General features: G+C 27.2%; 1 protein-coding gene across 1 annotated transcript in view; it reads right to left on the minus strand.

Annotated features, from left to right (window-relative positions):
* Nucleotides 1-6,406: 6,406 nt before the first annotated feature.
* LOC136072051 (transcription initiation factor TFIID subunit 4-like) overlaps nucleotides 6,407-23,021 on the minus strand; it is a 29,607-nt gene continuing 12,992 nt past the window's right edge. Inside the window, exons 7-11 of the mRNA XM_065820095.1 lie at nucleotides 19,015-19,145; nucleotides 18,713-18,838; nucleotides 7,177-7,233; nucleotides 6,919-7,101; nucleotides 6,407-6,654 (exon numbers count right to left, since the gene is read on the minus strand). Coding sequence (XP_065676167.1) covers nucleotides 6,547-6,654; nucleotides 6,919-7,101; nucleotides 7,177-7,233; nucleotides 18,713-18,838; nucleotides 19,015-19,145 — 605 coding nt within the window. The 3' untranslated portion in view covers nucleotides 6,407-6,546. The remainder of the gene's footprint in view (nucleotides 6,655-6,918; nucleotides 7,102-7,176; nucleotides 7,234-18,712; nucleotides 18,839-19,014; nucleotides 19,146-23,021) is intronic.

The following is a 23,021-nucleotide window of genomic DNA, read 5'->3' on the forward strand; positions in this document are numbered from 1 at the left end:
CACAAGAGGCAAATAAGGCATATGATCTTTTTTTGGCGCAGTTTTGTAAATATTACGAGTTGGCATTTCCACTAAAAAAAATAGCTATAAATTCAAAATCACTTTTAAGCCCTTGGATGACCAAAGGTTTACTTAAATCATCTAAGAGAAAACAAAAAGTTTATGAAAAATATCTAAAACATAAATCATTCACAAATGAAATAAATTACAAAAATTATAAAAGTTTATTTGAAAAAACAAAGAAACACTCTAAAAGAATTTATGATGCTAAGATGCTAAAAAAAAACACAAGAAAACACTCAAAAAACTTGGAATGTGATTAACCAGATAATTGGTAAAAAAAGATGTTCTAACAATAATTTGCCACAAAAACTCATAATTGATGGGGAAATGATCAGTAATAAAGAAACCATCGTTGAAAAGCTCAACGACTATTTCCTTGAAGTTGGCCCAAATTTAGCAAGTAAAATCCCAAAAAACACCACAAATTTCAAGTCCTATATAAAACCAACCAATATATCTATGAAAGAAGTTAGTTTAAATATAACTGAGGTGCGTAATGCGTACAATAGTCTGAAAAATAATAAATCCGCTGGCATTGATCAAATTAGCGTGAACGTAGTTAAAGCAATCTTCGATATCATAGAACCATCTTTGTTTCATATTTTTAACCTTTCAATACAATCCGGTAATGTACCGGAGAAATTAAAAATTGCTAAAATATCACCTATTTTTAAAACTGGCGATAACACAATTATGTCAAATTATAGACCTATTTCTGTCTTACCATGCTTTTCAAAATTGTTAGAACGTATTATGTATGATAGGCTTAATAAATATTTAACCAAAAACAAAATACTGTATAATAAACAATTTGGATTCAAAAAAAAACATTCAACGGATCATGCAGATTTAATAAATTATATATCTGATGGGTTTAAATCGATTTAATAAATTATATATCCGATGGGTTCAATAATGATTGTTATACACTAGGAGTTTTTATTGATCTGTCAAAAGCATTTGACACAGTTGACCATGACATACTTATAGAAAAACTAGAACTCTATGGAGTATTAAACAATAACCTACTCTGGTTTAAAAATTACCTGTCAAACAGGAAACAATACATAATTTTTTTTGTTTATGAAACAAAAAAAATTTAGTTTTCAGTACATTTAATGAAAGTTTATTACAAATAATCCAATCATTAACTTTTATTAGTTCTTCATTAAATAATTTAAAAAGATCTTTTATATTTTTATTTGAGTAAAAAAGATTAGAGTCGTCAGCAAACAAAATAAGATTTAAAGTCTTTGAAGCTAAATATAAATCGTTAATGTACAACAAGAATAATAGTGGTCCTAGGATGGATCCCTGGGGAACACCACAAGTTATAACTTTGTTTCCTGTTTCATTTTCTTTATACACTATGTATTGTTTCCTGTTTGACAGGTAATTTTTAAACCAGAGTAGGTTATTGTTTAATACTAGTAAGAGTGATCACCTCCCTCTAAAATTACCCAATCTCTTTATGAATAATTCAGTTATTAAGAGAATCAAATGTAAACTTCCTGGGAATAATATTAGATGAAAATATACCATGGAAATCTCATATTAAATCTATTGAAAATAAATTTCCAAAAATATTTCTGTTCTATATAGAGTTAAACCATTTCTTAATATCAAGTCTTTAAAATTTATATATTTTTCATTTATCCATAGTTATCTATCCTATTGCAATATTGCATGGGGAAGTAGCAACTATGGAAAGCTTAAAAAAATTTATAGTAAACAAAAAATTGCATGCAAAATTATTTTTGGCGTTAAGAGAACTGCTCATGGAGAGCCTTTCTTAATGGAACTTAATGCACTCAATGTTTATAAACTTAACATATATCAAGTTATGCTGTTCATGTTTAAATCTAAACATGGTTTGTCGCCTAATATATTTCACTCTTACTTTACTAAAATTTCTCATAAGTACCCCACAAATTTTTCAAATGATAATTTTGTAGTTCCAAGATTCTATTTCAAACTCAGTTCATTCCAAATTCAATATCGTGGAGCATTTCTATGAAATGAATTTTTTCAAAAAATTAATAAAAATAACATTCTTCAAAACATATCTTTTGAACAATTCAAAATAGAATGTAAACGTTTCTTATTAGGAAAAAATTTCGATCTAAAATATTTATTTGAAAATTTGATTATAAAATAATAAAAAAATATATAAACTGAATAGGTTTTCGTCTACTTTTTTTGTTTGTTTTTTTTGTGAAAAAGTCATAACTTATTTTTTTTTTGGATCTTCTGACTTTTATTTTTCATTTAAATATATTGTTATTGAAAACTTATGCTATTTTAATATCTTATTATAAGTTTTATAATATCTTTGTAGAAATATATATATATATATATATATATATATATATATATATATATATATATATATATATATATATATATATATATATATATATATATATATATATATATATATATATATATATATATATATATATATATATATATATATATATATATATATATATGCTTTTATGTTTAAAGTTTTTAAATTGTAATATTAACTGACGGCTTCAATGTTAACGGGGCTCGGTGATAAGACAGTATGTCTTCTTCTTGCTCCGGCCATTTATTATATACGTAAACGATTTTTCTCATTGTAAATAGTATTATACGGCAAAATAAATAAAATAAAAAAAAAAAAAAAAACATTTAAGCAACAATATCATTGATCTGGTTAATTTCGATGAAAATTTGAATATCTTGTTGATTGAAGCAAATGATGTTGTGAGCGACCACGACTTTCTTCACATTAATGATGTATGGTAATGATCCAGTAACGGAGCGGACAGTATTTGTACAATTTAAATACGAAAAAGATTTTTGTCGAGTTAGTTTCTTTTTTTAAAGACGCTTTACCTTTTTTAAAAAGACAATGTACTGAATTTATTTGTATACTAAGATTTTCCCTTTAATTTAAAATGTAACTTACACTGTTTTGCTTTTAAATAATAAATAATTAGCAAATGTCAGTAACGGAGCAGACATTGTCACATAAATTAAATTTTTTATGTCATTAAATTTGGCTAATATACTTAACATGTAGGCTGTAGTTATAGTACCCAGTATATTTCATTACAAAAATAGAATTTGTTACAAAAATAATAATAATTCACAGATGTAGTTACATTTATGTTACGGTAACGGAGTGGAAAAAATTATTGGGCCTCATTACTTGATGATATCCAAAATCATTTAAAAAGCAGATTCGTGCAAAACCAAATCTATTTTGTACATCCCTAATGATGAAATTTAACATACTTTTTAAAATTTTATAGATAGTCCAAACTTAATTTTCATGCAATATTAGTTGCGACAAAACCGTCTAATGAAAAATTGACTCTTATACTTTTGTATAAATAAATGGAACATTTTTTGAGCTTCAACAGCTGAACAAAACCCTGCTGATCTAAAATAATTAATTTGGCAAACCTTTTTAGTCTTTCAATATTAACAATCACTAGACTTTTAATATTGAAAACCGATAGTTTTCAATATTTCAATTATTATAAGTTTTAAATAATCAATATATTTAAAACCTTTTAAAAAATTTAAATAAAGTAAAAACATCAATCAGCTATTTATTCTCACGTGAGAGACCATCAAAAACTTTATTTAATAAAGAATACCCACAACATTATTACATTTGTCTATTGGTATGCCTCAATAAGTAATTATATCATCAGAAGCATTTGCATTTAAAATTGTCTTTTTTTTTTTAATCAATTGTTTTAGGTGCCCCAAGAAGTCCTTACGGTCTTCTCACAGAGCACCTCGGTAGAGTATTTGACAGGAAGTTCACACCTCCTTCCTTACCGATGTTATTAAACTTGCCCAATAGTGGCGTTGAACCATGGATCTCTAGTTTTTGAGTCAAGCGCACTAACCACTGAGCTACGGCTGCTCATTTCTAATACAGCAGTTTTTATATTCTTAGAACTATCTTTTACAGTAGGTAGTTCTAAGAGTGTTGTGGTTTGTAAGTAGTTGAAAGTATTCACTATATCAGTAAAAGCTACAAAAAAAAAAAGGTTTAAATTTCGGCAAAAAAATAAATTAGAATCAAAAAATACGTCATATTTTAAACTTGATTTTAGTTTCCTTATTTAACTTAAAATAAGTTTTAAAAATGACAAAGAAGAAAACTTTAAAGAATACATTACTTTCAAATGTTTGGAAAATCACAAAAGAAACTAAAATTCAATAGCAAAAGAATTGCAAACACACCCCTAACTTCTAGACGTGTTATTCACAGTATTTTTTTTCAAAGAAACTTGATGAATGAAATAAAGGAGGGTTTTCAAGATATAAAAATAGCTTTAAAATGAATCTAAGCTTCTCACTAAAAGAATGCGCAATAAAGACCCATTTTTTCATGTTTTTTGTTTAAGTTTGAAGTAAACTTTACATTTAACTCTTCCAAAATATATTCTATAAAAATAAATATATTATATAAAGTTATAGACTTTTTTTTTTTTTTTTTTAATTTTAAGTGCCCCAAGAAGTCCTAACGGACTTGTCACAGAGCACCGCGGAAGTCCATTTAACCAGGAAGTTCACGCCTCCTTCCTTACCGTGACGCTAAAGTATGTCCAAGGCTCGTTTCGAACCTGGAACTCTTGCTTATAAAGCAAGCGCTCTTCAGCAATATAAAGCAAGACTTCACTCTTCCAAATCACTAAGTGCCAAACCAACCTGAAACAAAAAAAAACAAAAAAAAATTTAGAAACCTGATGCAAAAATGTACATATTTTTTTTTTTAGTCTGTTGTACTTACTGGTTTTCTAAAAAGTCGAATCCGCAAAGATTTGAAACTATTTAGTTCTAAATAAAACTTGACGAATTCTTTTTTTCATAGTTTTTTTCCATTATTTCTTCCAGTATACGCTTCATGTCAATCTAATTAATTTGGAAATGTTAGAAAAAAAGACTAATAGATTTACTCTCTACTTTTGTAACAAGAAAATACACTTGATATTTTCAAATGCATAACTTTAAAATTGAAAAAATTGTAAGCCTTTTTCATCATACTCACATTGACTTTGGGAGTTGCGTACACACGTCGGCCTACTGTGTACTGATTTATTACTTTTTATTACGAGTTTACTTAATAAAGTTTAGGTGAGAGTTGGACACCACCTTCGGTTTTTGATTCGTAACAATTTTTAACACGCCATTTTTTTTAGATGATTAGTTTAATTTGTAGATTAAACTTATACCAACAAAATTAAATTTATTAATTAACAAAATATAACAGGTTAAAGTTGTGAGACTATAGTCCCATAGGGTACGTTGATACACACAATGAGCATCATTAAAAAAAAAAAAAAAAAAAGTTGAGAACAGGCAGATTTTTAATGGTCCAAATCATATTTCAGAAATCCAGATATAGGGTTTTAAATGCCATTCTAAAGCGTCAATAATTAATAGCTTCGTATCGAAATTGGATCTTCTTGCATCTCTTAAAAATTGACGGTAAATATTAAAAGAAATGATTTTCAGCATTGTTTATGACATTGGAGTTTTATTATACAGTTTCAGGGCCCCCCTCAAGTGCTGTATCATGTTACCCCATACTTGCTAATAGAACAATCGCTTTAGTTTTAGTATAAACAAACTTTTTCAGTGATTTTGCTTAATTAAGTAAAGAACCTATGAATCGTAGTTTACAAAATGTTACTTACCGATAGACACATTGAATAAGAATAAGACACATTGAATAAGAATAAAACTTATTAACTTTAAAAATAATTTACTTCGTCGTCAAAAAAACACAAATTTTGACGACTCACAGGCATATTGATGTCAAATGATATATACTTTTTTTTGTCAAACATAGCTTTAGTAACTTTTTCACCATATGAGTGGTTGTCACAACTCTTAAGATGCCTCCACAATTACATTGTTTCATGGTGCCCTACTCTACCCTATTTTAATAGGGGAGAGTGTATTGGCTTTTAACTTTTTTGTACATTTATTAGTTGTATTACACAAATCTTTGTTTTTAAAATCACGGAAGCAAAGCATTAATAATAATAACTTTTAATTTAAATCTATCTGTACAATAACCGTTTTCAGTTTTTTAAATCACGATTACAACCAGTTTTAAGGAATGAAACTATCAAAAATATATCTTATAAAAGTATGTTTACAAACACGCTTTCTTGGGTAAGAAGATCCTTAAAAATAAGTCTTTTTAACAAGAAGCAACGCCACAACATCAACAACAAAAAACAAAAAAAGCGAAAGCCTATGCACATAAAATGTTGTGTGCAACTTTGCACATTAAAATAGTTTAAATATAAAAAAAAGTCTCAGATTTTAAGAATTATATCCTTTCTTGAAAAATTAGGAATCTAATTATAAAGCTATAACTTAAGGCATATAAAGCCATAGAAAAGATAACACGAATTCGATTTATTAGGGCTAAATGAATATTTTAGAATTTTCAGAGGAATGTCACCTCAAGTAGGAACGATATAAAATAAGAGATTTGCACGTGTCTTTTTCTGTTTCCAGTACAAACTGCATATCTTTTAGTGTTATACGACGACGAGATCTCGACGTCTAAAAATATAACGTAAAATTTCAATATACATAAAGAATTTTAAAATCTACTGTTGTAAACTTTTTAAATTCAAATAGAAAATACGAACAATACTTATAAATAAAAACAGACGATACAACAATAATAATAACAATAGAGACAACAAATTTAATTAAACAAATATTAAAAAAGTAACAAAATGAAAACGTTGATGATGATGATAACGATGATGATGACGACGACGGCAACGATGATGTTGATAATGATGATAGTAATAATAATACCTGTAGAGTGTTATTTGAAGAAGAACCGGTCGGCCCAGAAGGCTTTCCACCTTGATCAGACGTACTTTGCAAAGATTCGAGAGCTTCGTCTAGTTTCCGTTTTTTGCGAGGACCGCCGATAGCATCAAGCGCAGTTCTATTAGCAGCGCGTTTACGATTGACTTCTTCTTCCTCTTGTTGAAGCTGAAAAAATACTTATAAAATCAATATTCAATAATAGATCTTTGTTTCATTTAAATCTACTGAATCAAAAATTACCTGTTTAGCTTTTTCTTTTAATCTAACTTGTTCTGGATCTTCAGCTTTAGACCGACTCTGAAAATCATATTATATACTGAATAATTTTTATAGCTTTTTTCGTTTTATGACAAAGTATAACAAAGAAAAAGTTAAATACAAGGCAAAATACAGCACATAAGCTATTCTTTTAATAAGCTACTTATATATATGTATGTATATACACATATATATATATATATATATATATATATATATATATATATATATATATGTACACATATATATACATATATATCTATATATATATACACATATATATCTGCATATATCTACATATATATATATATACATATATATACATATATATATATCTACGAATATATATATATATATATATATATATATATATATATATATATATATATATATATATATATATATATATATATATATATATATATATATATATATATATATATATATATATATATATACACACACACACACACACAGTTGTCGGCCATCACATTAGGACGAGCTGTAATTTTTTATAAATATTGTGTAAAAATGAATATTTAGGCAAAAGTAAAAATAATGGTGCAATTTAAAGCTTGTTCTTTTATTTATAAAGTCATACTTGATAAAAAATAAACAAATAAAGTTAAACATTTTAAACATTTATTGGGTATTACAATAAATTATATAAAATATATATAAAGTATTAATATTTTGTAAAATTGCCTTTATTTGCAATAACTGCTTTGATGCGTCATGGCATGCTTGCAATTGACTTTTTTTTATAGTTTCTGTCAACTCTAGGTTATTGTGCCAGATCTTAATAATCTCTTCCATAAGATCTTGCTTGTTAGTAAGAATTTTTTTTCCAATATCTCTCTTTACTATTTCTCAAATATTTTCTACGGGGTTAAGATCAGGTGAGTTGCCTGGCCATGGCAATACATCAACTTTTTTCTGTTTTAAATAGGCCATAACACTTTTTGCTGTGTGGCAAGTTGCATAAATATAAGATTTTTGATATTTTCAGACCAACCTGCCATTTGGGGAAGCAACTGATTCTCCAGAACTTCTTTATACTGGTCCTGCCTCATTGTCCCAACCACTTTGTAGAGACACCCTGCTCTATGCCCACAAATGACAGACCAGATCATTACTGAAGCTGGATGCTTGACTGTTTCCACAATGCAGTCAGGTTGAAACTTTTCGTTTGTTCTATGACAAACAAAAGCTACTTTGTCCATCATTACTTGAAAGGTTGACTCATCTGAGAAGCAAATCTAAAAATAATGCTTATTTTAAGTTATAATATCTATAAAATATTTTAAAATAATTTATGAATATGAGTGCAAATAAAAATACTTTTTCCCAATCCTCAACAGACCAGTGACAATAGTTTTGAGCTCACTACAATCTTTTTTTTTCATGAGTGAAGTTAGTTTTGTTTTCTTGGCTGGACAATGACACATCAATCCCTCTTCTTTCAGCCTTCTGCCAATGGTCCGGCCTAAAACAACAATACCAGCTTCATGGATAAGGTTAGTCAATACATTTTGTGGCTTTTTTCTGTTTTCCAGGCAGATATTTCGGATTATACAGTCCGCTCTTGGTGTTGTTTTGCATTTAGAAGGTGGTCTCCTTGGACCAAACTCTTCCACTGTATCCATTTTTTTCTCACTCACATTACAGTTTGGCAAGAAACTTGTGCAATATGTGCAATTTTTCGCTGAGAATGTTTTGTATTTTGTAAAAGACATCTGATTTGACTAACTTTTGTTGGTGTCATATTTTTTTTTTAATTTTATCACCTCCCCAAGGCCGAGAAGGCCACTACAGATGAGGAGGCTACTGTGGTTATAACCCTCTCTCAACTCTATAACTCCAAATCACGAACCTTGACGAACAAGACCGCTGCGCGGTGAAACAAGTTGAGCGCAGTACTACCAGGGACGTGGTGGAAATCAAACTCGGAATCCCTCGCTTATGAAGCGAGCGCTCTACCACTACACCACTACCGCATATATATATATATATATATATATATATATATATATATATATATATATATATATATATAAAGATTTAAGTATACATGCTAATACTGATATGCCTACAGGGAGACGAAGAGAGGAGTTATTTTTAATAACAAAAAAGTTGTAGCATCTGATAAAACTTTGACAATATAAATAATACTTTATTATTAAAACTTCAAATAAATACTTAAAACTATGTAGCAAATAGATTTGATTTTGTATTTTAATTATTTGTAAAAAAATGTATTGCTTTTTTTAAAATTTTTCATATATTTTCCATTTTAACCTGGTTATCTAAACAGCAGCCATCTTGCCATCAGTAGATAACTTTTAAAACTTGAAGTTTTTCCAAATATATAGAGGAAGTTTGTGTACCTAGGGCCAGATTTTTTCAATGCCCAAATTCAAGGCCCCAGACTTATCTAAAAATAGTGAAACTGATATGATCACACTTCTTTACAAATTACATTCTATTAGTATAAGTTTATTGTATTAAACTAAAAAAGTCATGAAGAAGGGTTTAAAAATTAATGGCCCTAGGTACAACAAGCTTTTTTTTTAAATTGTACTTAGGGCCACTACCTATTGTACCTAGGGCCGCTCTCTGAAAATTAGATTTAATTTTATAAAAAACGGACAACAAAGATAGACACAAATTCAATTAAAAATTTATTTAATTTTAGATTGTTTTCAACAAAATTTATCTAGTGTTACTTAATTGCAACACTTAAATAAAAAACAAAATTGACAAATAGTTCTTAAAAAAATTAACAAACTACTATTAATGTCTACGCATAAAATGGTAATTCCAAAACAACCACAAGAAAAAAATATTCTGCACAAATCAAAAATCAACAACCTACCTTGTTATCAAGCAAATTCTATACGCACTTATGGCCCTAGGTACAAGCAAACTATATGGCTCTAGGTACAAGAAATGATAGCCTGATGAAAAATGTCATCTATTAACAAACTCCGATTGAGAGGAAACTTATTAAGCATCGCATTTAGTACTTAAGTAACATATAATATAATATACAAGAACTTATTGAAAAGCATTCCTCTAGGATTGTAAAACAATCAAAGATACCAGTGGCAAAGACTTACTTTAGACCATCAAAAAGTGTTTTCCAATTATAACATGCCAAAACAACACTCTGAGAATAAAAATAGGAATAAAAAATATTTTTATAACTAATTGCTTGACTGAAAAGCTTAAAACTTAAAACTTTATAGTTTTCAAATAAAGTGGGGTGACCCTAGGTACAAGAAGGCCCTAGGTACACAAACTTTCCCTAGTATTTTCGAATTTTTATTCTGACTATAGAAGAAAAGTTTAAAAGATTAGTAAGTTGCATCAGCTTCTTTATGCACATATTACATAATTACTATTAATTAGTTACCACGAATAATTAATAACCTTTTGTTATTAATTTGATTTTAAATTGACATTAAGTTGATTAGTGTAATAGTATCAATTTATCAGTCATTTTGATTAATTAGTTATTAAAAATATTTATTTTTTATTCCTATTTTTTATTCTCAGAGAGCGTTGCTTTGGCAAGTTATAATTAGAAAATTGATAGCCTTGATTGATTGAGGCCTTGAAACAATTTTTTTTTTTTTTTAAATAAAATGAATATATAACAATAGAAATAACAATTCATGAACAGCAATAATATGATAGTACTTACTATTCCGTACTATTTATATTCACAAGCAGGTACTTTAGTACATAATGGAAGGTGCAACAAGAAGCTCTGTTGAAGTTTGGCTAGTTGGCAAGGCCACCAACCTATTCTGTTCAGCAAGATTGGCTATGAGCAAAGATACAATCTGTATAAAATAGAAACATTTGGTACTGTTTTGGGTATCAGTTCCATTTTTAAGTCTGAAGATGAGGATCTATCTAAAAGCCTAAAGGACTCCATCTATCTGAAAGCCTAAACGACTGAAAAGAGTGCAATTTTAGAAGGAGCTTTGGATAGAATGAATCTTTCGGATTATGGAGCTATGTATGCTGCATCAGTAGCAAAGGCCTTAGGCCATCCTTTTGAAGATCTTAGGAGTCTAGAGCATTGTTCATTTTCACTAAAAAAATAAATAATGGTTTGTTGCCCTCCTCTAGGGTGGACCAGTATTACATAGGAAAAACTTAAAGTGGTCCTAATCACTCTCCACAGGCCTAACTTTGTTCTACTATATATAAGGACTAACCATACAAAAAATTGGACCAATAAGAACATTTTTAGAGGTCAATAAGCTTTCAACATTTTGTGCAAGCATCTAATTTTACAACATTTTAGCTGAAATCACACTGTTTAGTGTTAACACATAATTTTTAGTTTTGTTTTTCTTTTAGCAGCCCTTCTGGGACACCATAAAATGATTGTAAACAGCAGCCATCTTTCCATCAATAAATATTTTTTTTAAATTGAAATTTTTCAAAATATAAAATATTTTTGAATTTTTATTCTGACTATAGAAGAAAAGTTTAAAAGATTAGTAATTTGCATCACTTTATGCACATATTACATAATTACTATTAATTAGTTACCATGAATAATTAATTAATAACCTTTTGTTTATGAAATTGTTTAGTGTAATATTATCAGCTTATCAGTCATATATTGAGGTCTTGAAACGATTGTTGTTTTTAAAATAAAATAAACATCGAACAATTGGAAATAACAATTGATGAACAGCATTAATACAACAAATTTCAGTACTTTTAATATCCACAGACCCAGTTGCGTGGTGGCCCCAGAGGCCATGCGGGAATCCCACATGAGCTTTTCACTTCTTTATCTAAATATCGGCCTTTTGGCACTTTTAAATCTAAATATGGGCCTTTTGGCAAGTTTTACTTTTTTTGACAATCTGAAAAAAATCCACAAATATTTTTATATTTACTATATATTTATATCTGCACAAATTCAATTTAATTATTCACTTGATTTAAAGTGTTCAACTTTGAGTTTTTTTGTTTAAAAATTTATATAAATTTGTTTTATAATAAAACAATTTGTGTTTTTAAAATAATTGGTTTATATTAATGTACGTAGCATTGCTATTTTAAACGTACTTGAAAATTTTTGTTCATATACAAATAACTAAATGAAAAATTTTGAAATGACATCTATCAAAAAGTATAATTATATAACACACATTTATTTCTACTTGAAAGTGTTCTACATTTATTTATTTATTTCAGGAAGCCTTAACTCAAAGTAGCGTTAATAAAGCAATCACTCTGAAACATCCTGTCCTCATTCAGGTTGAAAAAGGATTAAGGCTGTGCAAAAAAAACATTTAACGAAAATATGTTTTATACAAACTTTCTATTATGAACTATATAAATATACATGAATAAAAAATAACTATCCGAGTAGAAGACGGCTGACAATCTCATCTAAAGGGACTTCCTCTAATATGGCCGCATTGTAGAAACAGTAATGTATCTCGCATATGTTCTGGGTCAATTTGTTTCTTAACTTGTTTTTTACAAGTGGATTTTCCTGCTTTAGAGATAAAGAATGCGTCTAATGCTGTAGAGTGGGCAACTGATACTTCGTGTTTATTAGTGTTGTGAAGATGGTGTGCTCTGCCAATTGGGTCTAACGGGCATTCAGTCACAAAAATCTTGTTAGCATCACCATTAAAATATATAAATACACTGCAAAAAATTTCTCTCTCCTTGTTAAAGCTGAGCCAGGTACAAACTGTTTCATCTGGTTTGTTATCAATATTGTGTTCTTTAGTTGAATTGGATGGGTACAAGTTATAAAACTTACCTATTATCCTGCTGCTGGCCTTTGCCAAAGTTTATTTAAATTATTTGTTATCTAATGTTTGGAGGTACTGAATACTAATATGGTCTGATATTTTTGAAATTGAAAAGTCAACTGGATTACTGTGACTAGATAGTAATTGCTTCAGATGCACCTGTTGAATCACAAGGTGTAGAAATACTTGATGATGATGAAAAGAATCCAGGGAGAGTTTTTTGTCCTGATTGCAATATCTTTAACTCAGCTTGGAATTTTTCTTTCTTCTTTTCCCATCTGGATTTCTGTTTTTTCATATTTTTCTAGGGAAAAAAGTTGCAAAATGTTAAATCACACTAAAACACACACAATTTAAATTACACAATTTAAATTTTAATTAAAAAAAATTTATAACACATTTACAATTAAAAATTAAATAAAATACCTTTTAAGTCTTTGCTTGAATCTTTATTGAAATATTATAATAAAAAAGATCTTATTAGTAGACCAGTAAATTTGGTACTCGGATCATTTAACTTCCAAAGTCAATGATCCCATGTATTTATATATGTCAAATACAATTAAGGTAAAATTACTCCCTGCTATCAATAAAAATAACTAATTGAATTGCGTACATTTTCAATATTATAACTCCCACGAGTTTCAAAATATATGTAACATTAATAACCTTTTAAAAATAGCATTTAAACCCTATTATTTAACAAACTTATTTTAATTTAAGTGAGGGTGTACTGCAAATTTTTGTTTTTTGTTTGTTATTCACCTTCCCAAGGCCAACTAGGCCACTACAGATGAGGAGGCTATTTGTGGTTATAACCCTCTCCTAACTCTATAACTCCAAAAAATGAACCTTGACGAACAAAGCCACTGCGCGGAGATTCAAGTTGATATGATAAATATTTATAATATATAATGATATATTGATATGTTGATATATAAATGTTTACAAATATAATGTGATATTAGATCTACACACTTTACGCATTTGACAACAACATTTTTATTACTATATGTATTTATGTACGTTTAAAATAAAGGTTCAATTACTTTTAATTTTTTTTGTTATCATTTTTTAAATTTTGATTTATTTAAAAAATGAAAAAACAACTAAATAAAATTTTCAGAAAAATATGAAATACTTTTCAATTAAGGAACTGCTCTATATAATATGATATAAAAACTTTTTGTCTTTAAATTATGTCAATTACGAGACCATTTTTAGGGCGCTGTTGTGTTTATGCTATGTGTGTTACGCTGTTTTGTTTATACTATGCAAAATGCAGTTTAAAAAAAAGCGTAAACTATCTATAAAAAACAACTTCTCATTTTTCAAGAAAAAATTTATCTTTTTATTTTTTTTTTTATATAAAATCTAAAACCATTTATATTATAATAAAATATATAACATTAATAATAAAACTAAAATCTTTGATTTTTAATTTTGTGTGAATATTTAAACAATAAAATACAAATCGTACATAATACAAATCACCATAACTTAGTGGCAAAGTTGTATTTTAAGGAAATCAAAACAAAAGCGTGGTCGCTGCAGCGGGGTGTTACCAATTTTAGTTTTGAAGTATTACAAACCTCAACTTGTTGGTTTGGATTAAATACTTTAACTTATTGGTGTGTTGACGAATTATTTGAAAAGCTGTAGCAAATAGAAAATTTGGTACTGCTTTAGTTATCAGCTGTTCCTCTAAGTCTGAAGATGAGGACTTGTAACCCTAAGAACATTTTGTCTCTTTAAAGTACTTAGTATCTCAGGAAAGGAAGAAGCCAAGAGTTTCCTGTTGAAAAATCCAGAAGGCTGGGAATCAGATGTTTGCTACCAAAATTTAAAGGATTGAGTGGAAAAGATGAAGGTTGCCAATGATAGCGCAGAGTGTGGCATCGCTCTTACCTAGAAATACAATGAAACCCTCACCAAAGACAAAGATCAAGAACAGTTTCTGCTTTGTTTTGTCCATTGAGATTACCAGATTTACCCATCCTCCTCTAAGACAGCCATGATGGCATAAGATGATTTAGAGAAATACTTTGTCAAGTTAGAATAAACTTTTTACTTTAAACATCTTATAATATATTTATGTTATACTTTTGAAATCAGTATTATAACAATAACAATCAGTATTTTTTTCTAATAGATTATCATTAGGACCTAATGATCATTGATCATCTTAGATGTTATATTTTTTATATAAAATTTTCAATATTAAAATATCGAATGAAATTTTGCAGTCTTTTGACCATATACTTAAAAAGTTATAATTTTTATTGACCCCTATATGTAATATATATATATATATATATATATATATATATATATATATATATATATATATATATATATATATATATATATATATATATTATATATATATATATTATATATATATATATTATATATATATATATATATATATATATATATATATATATATATATATATATATATATATATATATATATATATCGATTGGTGTAGAGCATTAAATTATCTTTTTCCTTATTTATGGACATTAACTTTTTTTTAACTATCGCAATAAAACAAATTACTGCAAAACAAGTTTACTTTACTAATTAAAAAAAACAAATCTAGAAGTGTTGTTTTGTAAATGTACATATTGTGGAATGTCTACTTTGTTTCAATTTTTTGGGTTTTTTAATATTAAATAATGACATTTAATATTTCTTTATTTTCTCAACATTTGTTTAAATGAATTAAAATATGTTAGTATTTTAATTCATTTGCTATATTCATTGATTAGTTTTTTCATTATTTAAAATTGCGGTTTAGAAAATAATGATTTTTTACTTTAAAAAAGTTATTAACAAACAAAAAATATTACTTGTTGCAAACAAAATTAAAAAAAAAGGTAATTACTTTACCAGTGCTTTGTTTTGTGACAGATTCCAAGTACCTTTTACTAAAAAATATATACTGTTGCCCTTTTACTTGCCTTATAACAAAAAATTTAAACACATGCTTTATAAACATTTTTTGATGCAGTGTTATAACATTTCTGTTTTCACTTTTTTCATATTGCACAATCTGTTAATCGATGTAAAACTGATGTAACTATTATAAAAAATTTTTATTTATAACTATTATTTTTCATAAAATACTAAATATAAACTAAGACATCGCAAGAGTTATATTGCTTCAACCATAAATACTTGTAATAATTAATTAAACAAAAAACTTCTTCTATTGATATAACTATGTTATTAATTTTTCAATACAATATATCGAAGGAGTTAAGATACCCTCGTTATCAAATATATTTATACTTGATATTGTTAACAAGTTTTTGATAACAAGGGTTTCTAAACTCCACTAAAATATTATTTTGAAAACTTAATAATAGAGTTATATCCATAGAAGTTTTTTATTTAATTATAAAAAAAATAAATTTTTGCAAGATGTCATTTAAAGTTGCAATGATTAAATTTTTTTCAATTTTTTGATAAAATCAATCATTTTTATATTTTTTAGCTAATAATTTTTTGTTTTGTTTTTCATTTTAATTTTTAAATTCAGTAAATATTTTTGTTACTGTTTGTTATGAGAAATTGTCTAAATAAATATTTTGGCACTTGTAAGATGATAAAGAAAAGTTTTTTTGTTATATTTTTCTTTCATGATTTCTTTTTTTACACATCATAAAATGTCATTTTTTTTCTTTTGTCGAACATTTTTGATGGAAAAGTTAGGTTGAAAAAAATAAAATTTTCTTTGTTTTTTCTTAACTTATTACCTTTGTAAATATCAAATGTAATTGTCATTCAAACTTTTATACATAAATGCCATTCAAACTTCATAACTGGTTTTTTTTAACATTTAATACTTCTTTTATCCTTCCGCTTAAAGAATATCTTTAGCCTTGGCATAGCGTATAAACATACACCATTTTACGATTTAAAACAATAGCTGATATATATATATATATATATATATATATCAGGGGTGGAATCTCATGGTTGTTCGACAATATGACTTATTTTCTCAGAAAAAAGTCATATTGTCCCCTTTTAATTTAAATTTTAAATTTTTTTTGCAAAAACAAAATGACTGTCGGTAACCCAGCGCAACAACCAGACAGTTTCTTACTGACAAAAAAATTTTTAATAATAAAACCGTATTTTGAACTATGAAGATTTTATTCTTTGTGATAATTTAAATAAAAAAACATTAAAAAAAATTTAAAGTACACTGTTTAAAAATGTACATAGATTAATTAAGTTTAAAAATGAATAGAATAGTTTAAAACATATTATAACAGTGGACCCAAGGTCAATACAGTATTAAGTGTCGAAATTCTGCTTACTACAATTTTTGAAATGCCAGCTTTAATTATACTTTGTAAATACAAACTTCAGTTCTTGGAATTAGGGTCGGCATTCGGCAATGCAGACCTTAAAGTGTTTGAGGCCAGCAAAAAAATGATGACCTCGTTTTTATGTTTTATAGTAAAGCCTTTGTGTTGAAATATTTTTGTTGACCTGATGCTAACAGTTTAAGGTCAGCAGTTTATTGCTGACCTCATTTTTTCTAACTCTGAGGGCTGTAAACTTACATATATTTCATGAAAACCCAAAAGATACAAGATAATCAAATACTTAATGCATGCCTTTGTTTATTAAAATGACTTAAAAAAAAAGTTAAAATACTTCAGGTATCTATCAATTTTAAAACTTTGTAAAAAATCCTTTTTATCAATTAAGATAAATGATATCTAAAAAAAAAAAAAAAAATAAGAAAAAATTTTCTATTTAGTTTCTTTTTTGCACAGTTACATAATTTTACAGTTTTTTAAAAGATATGACTAAACATTATTATTAAACAATCATTTCTATTAGTCTATTAAATGTTTAATGGGAAAAATTACTATTTTTGTTTTCTAAATTTTAGATTATTGTTTTCTTGTTAATTATAAAAACCATTCTTTGAAAAAAAAACATAACCATTTAAAATGATTACTTTTTCTAAACTATTTATTCTTTTTAAACTATTAAACTATTAATCTACTATTTATAGTTTATTACTATACTATTAATATTACTATTAATATTAGAAATTATTAATATTTAATCAAACTATCTATTTTTCTAAAGTATTTAGAGATAATTTAATTATTCAAATCACAACAATCTTGGTTAGCTTAATAATTTAGCAATACTTCAGAAAAAATTTATACAATTGTATAAATTGTATTATATAAATTATATTTATAATTGTATTATATAAAATTGTTTATAACCAACTATAGATAGGTGCACATAATACACAATTCCTTTTTACATATGAATATGTATATTACATGTAAAGATTCCTACATAAAAAATCCATATGGGTTTATACTTATGGTAACTTTCAGAGTTAACTTGGTGCATTTTTAAAATATTTTTAAAATTATAAAACATATTGGTTAATAAAGAATGCTTTTGAGATATCCAATAGTAAATATTATCTTGTTTATTATAACCATTATAAAGTTTATCTTATAACCTTTAAAGAAAATCTAAAACTTATTTTACAAAGATGTACAATACAAGTAAAAGCTCTTTAAAATCCTGATACCAGAAGCTATTTTTATTACAGATGCAATTGCTTTTATTTTTGGTCTTGAATAGCTTAGTTAAAACAAAATGGATGATTTGTGTGACTAGTAAACTTAGCTAATACATAATAATTGATAGAGTTAAAAAAACCTTTGCAACTCTCATCAACATTTCACGTTCTCTTGATTCTCTATGTCTCCGTTCAACTTCATCAATATCTTCAAAAACATTTAATTGACTGCGAACATCGGATATTATTTCATAACGAACCTCATCCTTAAAAACAAAAGAAAAAGATGGCACATGCATAATTAAACATTTATTATTCTTTGTTGCACATGTTTTATTTATACTGCGCTAAAATAAAACATGTACAACAAAGGCAAACAGTATGAAAACAATTATAAAGGTAAACACTATTAAATTTATGACAATAATTAAATAATGCTTACTTTGTGTGGATTATTTCTATGTAGACAACACACTACAAGTCTTTCCATTAAACATCGTAATCTATTTTCAACAGCATGTGACAAAATAGTATAATAATCTGGGCTAATTTCTGTAAGACCATGTTTCTTTGCTATAACAGAATATTGTTAAACATTTTTTTATTATTTTCATTCAAAAGGATCATTATATATAAAGTAAGCTACACCTTTGTAGGTCATCATATCAGATTTTCTGGAAATTTAAACCTCCTGTTGGCTTAATAAAAAAAAGATTTCCTCAAAATTTTAACTCCATGTTTAAAGTTGAAACTGTTTTAAAAAAGACTTTTGTTGTAACTAAAATTACTACAAAAATAAATATTAGTAACTAAAGTCTCTAAAAAGGAACTTTCTAAGTTAATCTTTAAATAAGTTATGACTTTCTTGAAAATTAAAGAATTTGTTGAACCTACAAAATTCTATTTTTATCAAAACTTGTTGTCTTTTTCAAAAATTCTCTCCTTTTAGAGATATGATAAAAAAAAATTAGGTACCTCAAAACCAATATTATAATTTATCTCAACTTTTAGAAAAAGAAAAATTTATTTTTAAAAAATATTTATTTTCAGCCTCAAGCTTCTACTCTAAAATAGTTAAAATTAGGCTCATTCAAGGGCTGAAAATCGATCCAGTGAAGATTAAATTTAAATCTTGAAATATTTAAGAACGAATCTTTGATATAAAAAAGAACGTACCAAAAATATTAGTAGCCTTAGGAAAGAGTTGAAGAATCGAAAGAAGATTGTAACAACAATTAAAAAAGAAAAAACAAAATGAAACAACTGCTTTAAGAATGAAGTTATGCCCTATCCAAAAACAATAACAACAAAAAGTGAAACAATAGCAACAATGATAAAACCAGTACTTAGTAAGTCTAGGCTTGGGCCCTACCTCCGCCCCCAGCTAAAAATTTTTTAAACTTGGCCCCGGCAAAACTACGAGATTTAGCAGGAGTTGATAGCTGGGGCTAGAAAAAATTTATAATGAAATTAAAAATGAATTATTAAAAGTTTTTATAGGATGAAGGGACAGATAGAGTAAAAGGATGCATAATAAGAAGTCAAGCAAGAATGAGTTTTGGTTTATCGTAATAGAAATGATAGCTCGTTTGAGAATTGACCATGATGGTATTTGTAGAAAAAAGAACTAATGCAACCTTACAACAATGGGTGAGTGGCTCAAGCTTAGCAGATAAAGCAGGTCTTAATTACATTTACAATGTGCTTTTAGACTTTGTCTGAGAGTAAGAGGGTTTTTATTCATCAATATAGGAATGCCAACATTACTGCAATATTTTTTTGCAGTAAATAAATGAGTTCTGTTGTTTAATAAAAATTGTGGATTTTAAGTCCATAATATAAACATAAATCCATAAGCCACTGCAAGCCTTAGGCTGTTACAGAAGAGAGATCAGATTAAAAATCAGCTGCTTGTTCTAAGTAATCAAAAAAGTGAAGGTTTTTTGTTAAGACAAGAGTATAAAGTTGAGTTGTCAGCAAATAGAGCCACTTTAGACGTAAAATTTTCATGAACATTGATATTGAAGAAACAATACAGGAGCAAAGATAGAACCTTGTGGTACCCTTAAAGTTGAACAAAATAAAGAAGAGTGTAGGCCTTTAATAATAACTTTAATACTGCCGTTAGGAGCAATAATTTAATTATCTCAAAACCATTATATAAAGAAGTTAATAACAGAGTGAAGACTAATCGTAGGATAGTTGGATAGGTCAAAGTGTTTTCTAGAGTTTTGAAAAATTGGAACCACTTCTTTAGCACTTTTTAAAAGTTTAGCAAAAATTAAAGAGAGTTCTGGAGAACACTTTTTAAGACTATGATGGAAATCTTGTCTGAAGCACAAACTGTAGAAGTGTTTAATTGAGAATTAACTTTAGCATTGGAAGCCAGAGTAATTTGGATGTTTAATAATGGGTTAATCTGTTTAAATGGAAGGAGGAGTATGGCCATTATATTCAAGAGTCAAAATAAAGTAAGATTTCTTTGCAAATAACTCTGCTTTATTCTGGGGAGAAGTAAAAATATTAAACCCGTGAACTAGAGATTTAATGTTAGACTTATTTTAGTTAATGACATGAAGACTAACCAAAAGATGTTGAAGATTAACCAAAAGTCTCTAGAACTTAAAATCTGATTCCAAACTTTTAGTCCAGAAGGAATAAAACCTTCTGAGATGCGCTTTATGCATACACATTATGGATATAAACATGTTTGCTACTTATTTAGATGCTGGCATACAATATTTCATTTTTATATAAACTTTAGTGTTTATATGGTGTAGTATTTGCTGAAAGAGAAGATGATCAGATGATCAGATGATGATGATGATAGTAATGATGATTATGATGATCATGTCGATCATAATGATTTATATATATACAAAATATAACATGAATTTTGAATAAAAAGAGTATACTTTAGAATGTATAAATGTTTATGCAGCAATGGTCAAAAATGTGGCCGCGACTATATTTTCTTAAACCCGGCCCCAGCCCCGGTCTGATATTAACCCCGGTCACTTACTACCAGTACTCCATACATTTCAACTGGTTTCAAAATTGCAAAAAAAATTATTTTAAACAGACCAAGTTAAGGTAAACAAATATTCTTACAAAGTGTAATCTCAAACTATCTAGGAATTTCCAACAGTGAAATTTCAATTGCTCAATAAACAAGTATTAGAAAATATTGACAGATTTATTTTGTAAAGTAATGAAGGAAAAATAAATCAAAAAAATCAAACAAAAACAAGAAGTTAAATTAACATTAACATCAATTAACATTAACATCAATTAATAAGACAATCCAACAAATAATGAAATACTTTTCTGTACCAAAATAAATGATCTAAAAAGTACATAAACTAAAGATCTCTTAAAGCTAACATAGAAGAGTTTACAAATTATTATGAAGGAAAAGATATTATGTTCTAAATGCAATACATAATAATGAATACCTGCAAGCTGTTTTGACTATTTTTCCTATTATGAAAAACAAATAAAACTTAATATATTTTCTGACTTGCAATTTAGACATTTCAGTTAGAACCGGAAGAGAAAATAAACTTGAGCGGTTTATGGTCCGCCACAACTTAAATAATTTTACTGAACAAGTGTAGTTCTGTACAAGTATAAGTGAATTTTCTATTGACCTATAATTTGACCAAAAAAATAAAAAAGAAGCTTCCTTTTCTGTAACATATTTTAATTAATCTGCTGTCAATGAACTTCTGTAATAGATTGGTTTGACAATCTTTTTGTAAAGGTATTCCTATTGTAGCATGATTACATACATCTGCAACTTTTATAACTATCTGTAACTATTAAAAGAATCAAGTTTTTTGTCTCACTCAAATTTTTGCATTTCCTTTTATGCATGTAAAGAGTATTAAAATGAAAAAAAAACTACAAAGCTCATTTACAGTTGTTGGTGGTCTTGCATTCACAATAGTTACAGTTGTTGGTGGTCTTGCATTCACAATAGTTAGTTGTTGGTGGTTTTGCATTCACAATAGTTACATTGTTGGTGGTCTTGCATTCACAAAAGTTACATTGTTGGTGGTCTTGCATTCACAAAAGTTACATTGCTGGTGGTCTTGCATTCACAATAGTTATAGCTGTTGGTGGTCTTGCATTCATAATTTTAGTTATAAACAACAGTTCTAACTTTCTTAATAAATCTTTTTTGTCTGATGTATATATTACAATATGGCAACTGAATAAATTTTACTCCATCTCTTTAATGTAGCTCTATCTTTTTTTTGTAAATCTCAAATGAATTATCAACTTGTGTTGATAAACTTCATTTTTGGAAAATAAAAAAACTGCCTAAAATAATCTTTAGTTTTCCAATTAAATTGCTCGAAGAGAAATTGCTTGAAGAGGAATTGCTTGAAGAGAAACTGCCTCTAAATAAACTTGAAAATGTTTAAAAATATTGAGTTGAAATTT

The sequence above is a fragment of the Hydra vulgaris genome, chromosome 15 (assembly GCF_038396675.1).
Source record: "Hydra vulgaris chromosome 15, alternate assembly HydraT2T_AEP".
NCBI classification, from domain to species: domain Eukaryota; kingdom Metazoa; phylum Cnidaria; class Hydrozoa; order Anthoathecata; family Hydridae; genus Hydra; species Hydra vulgaris.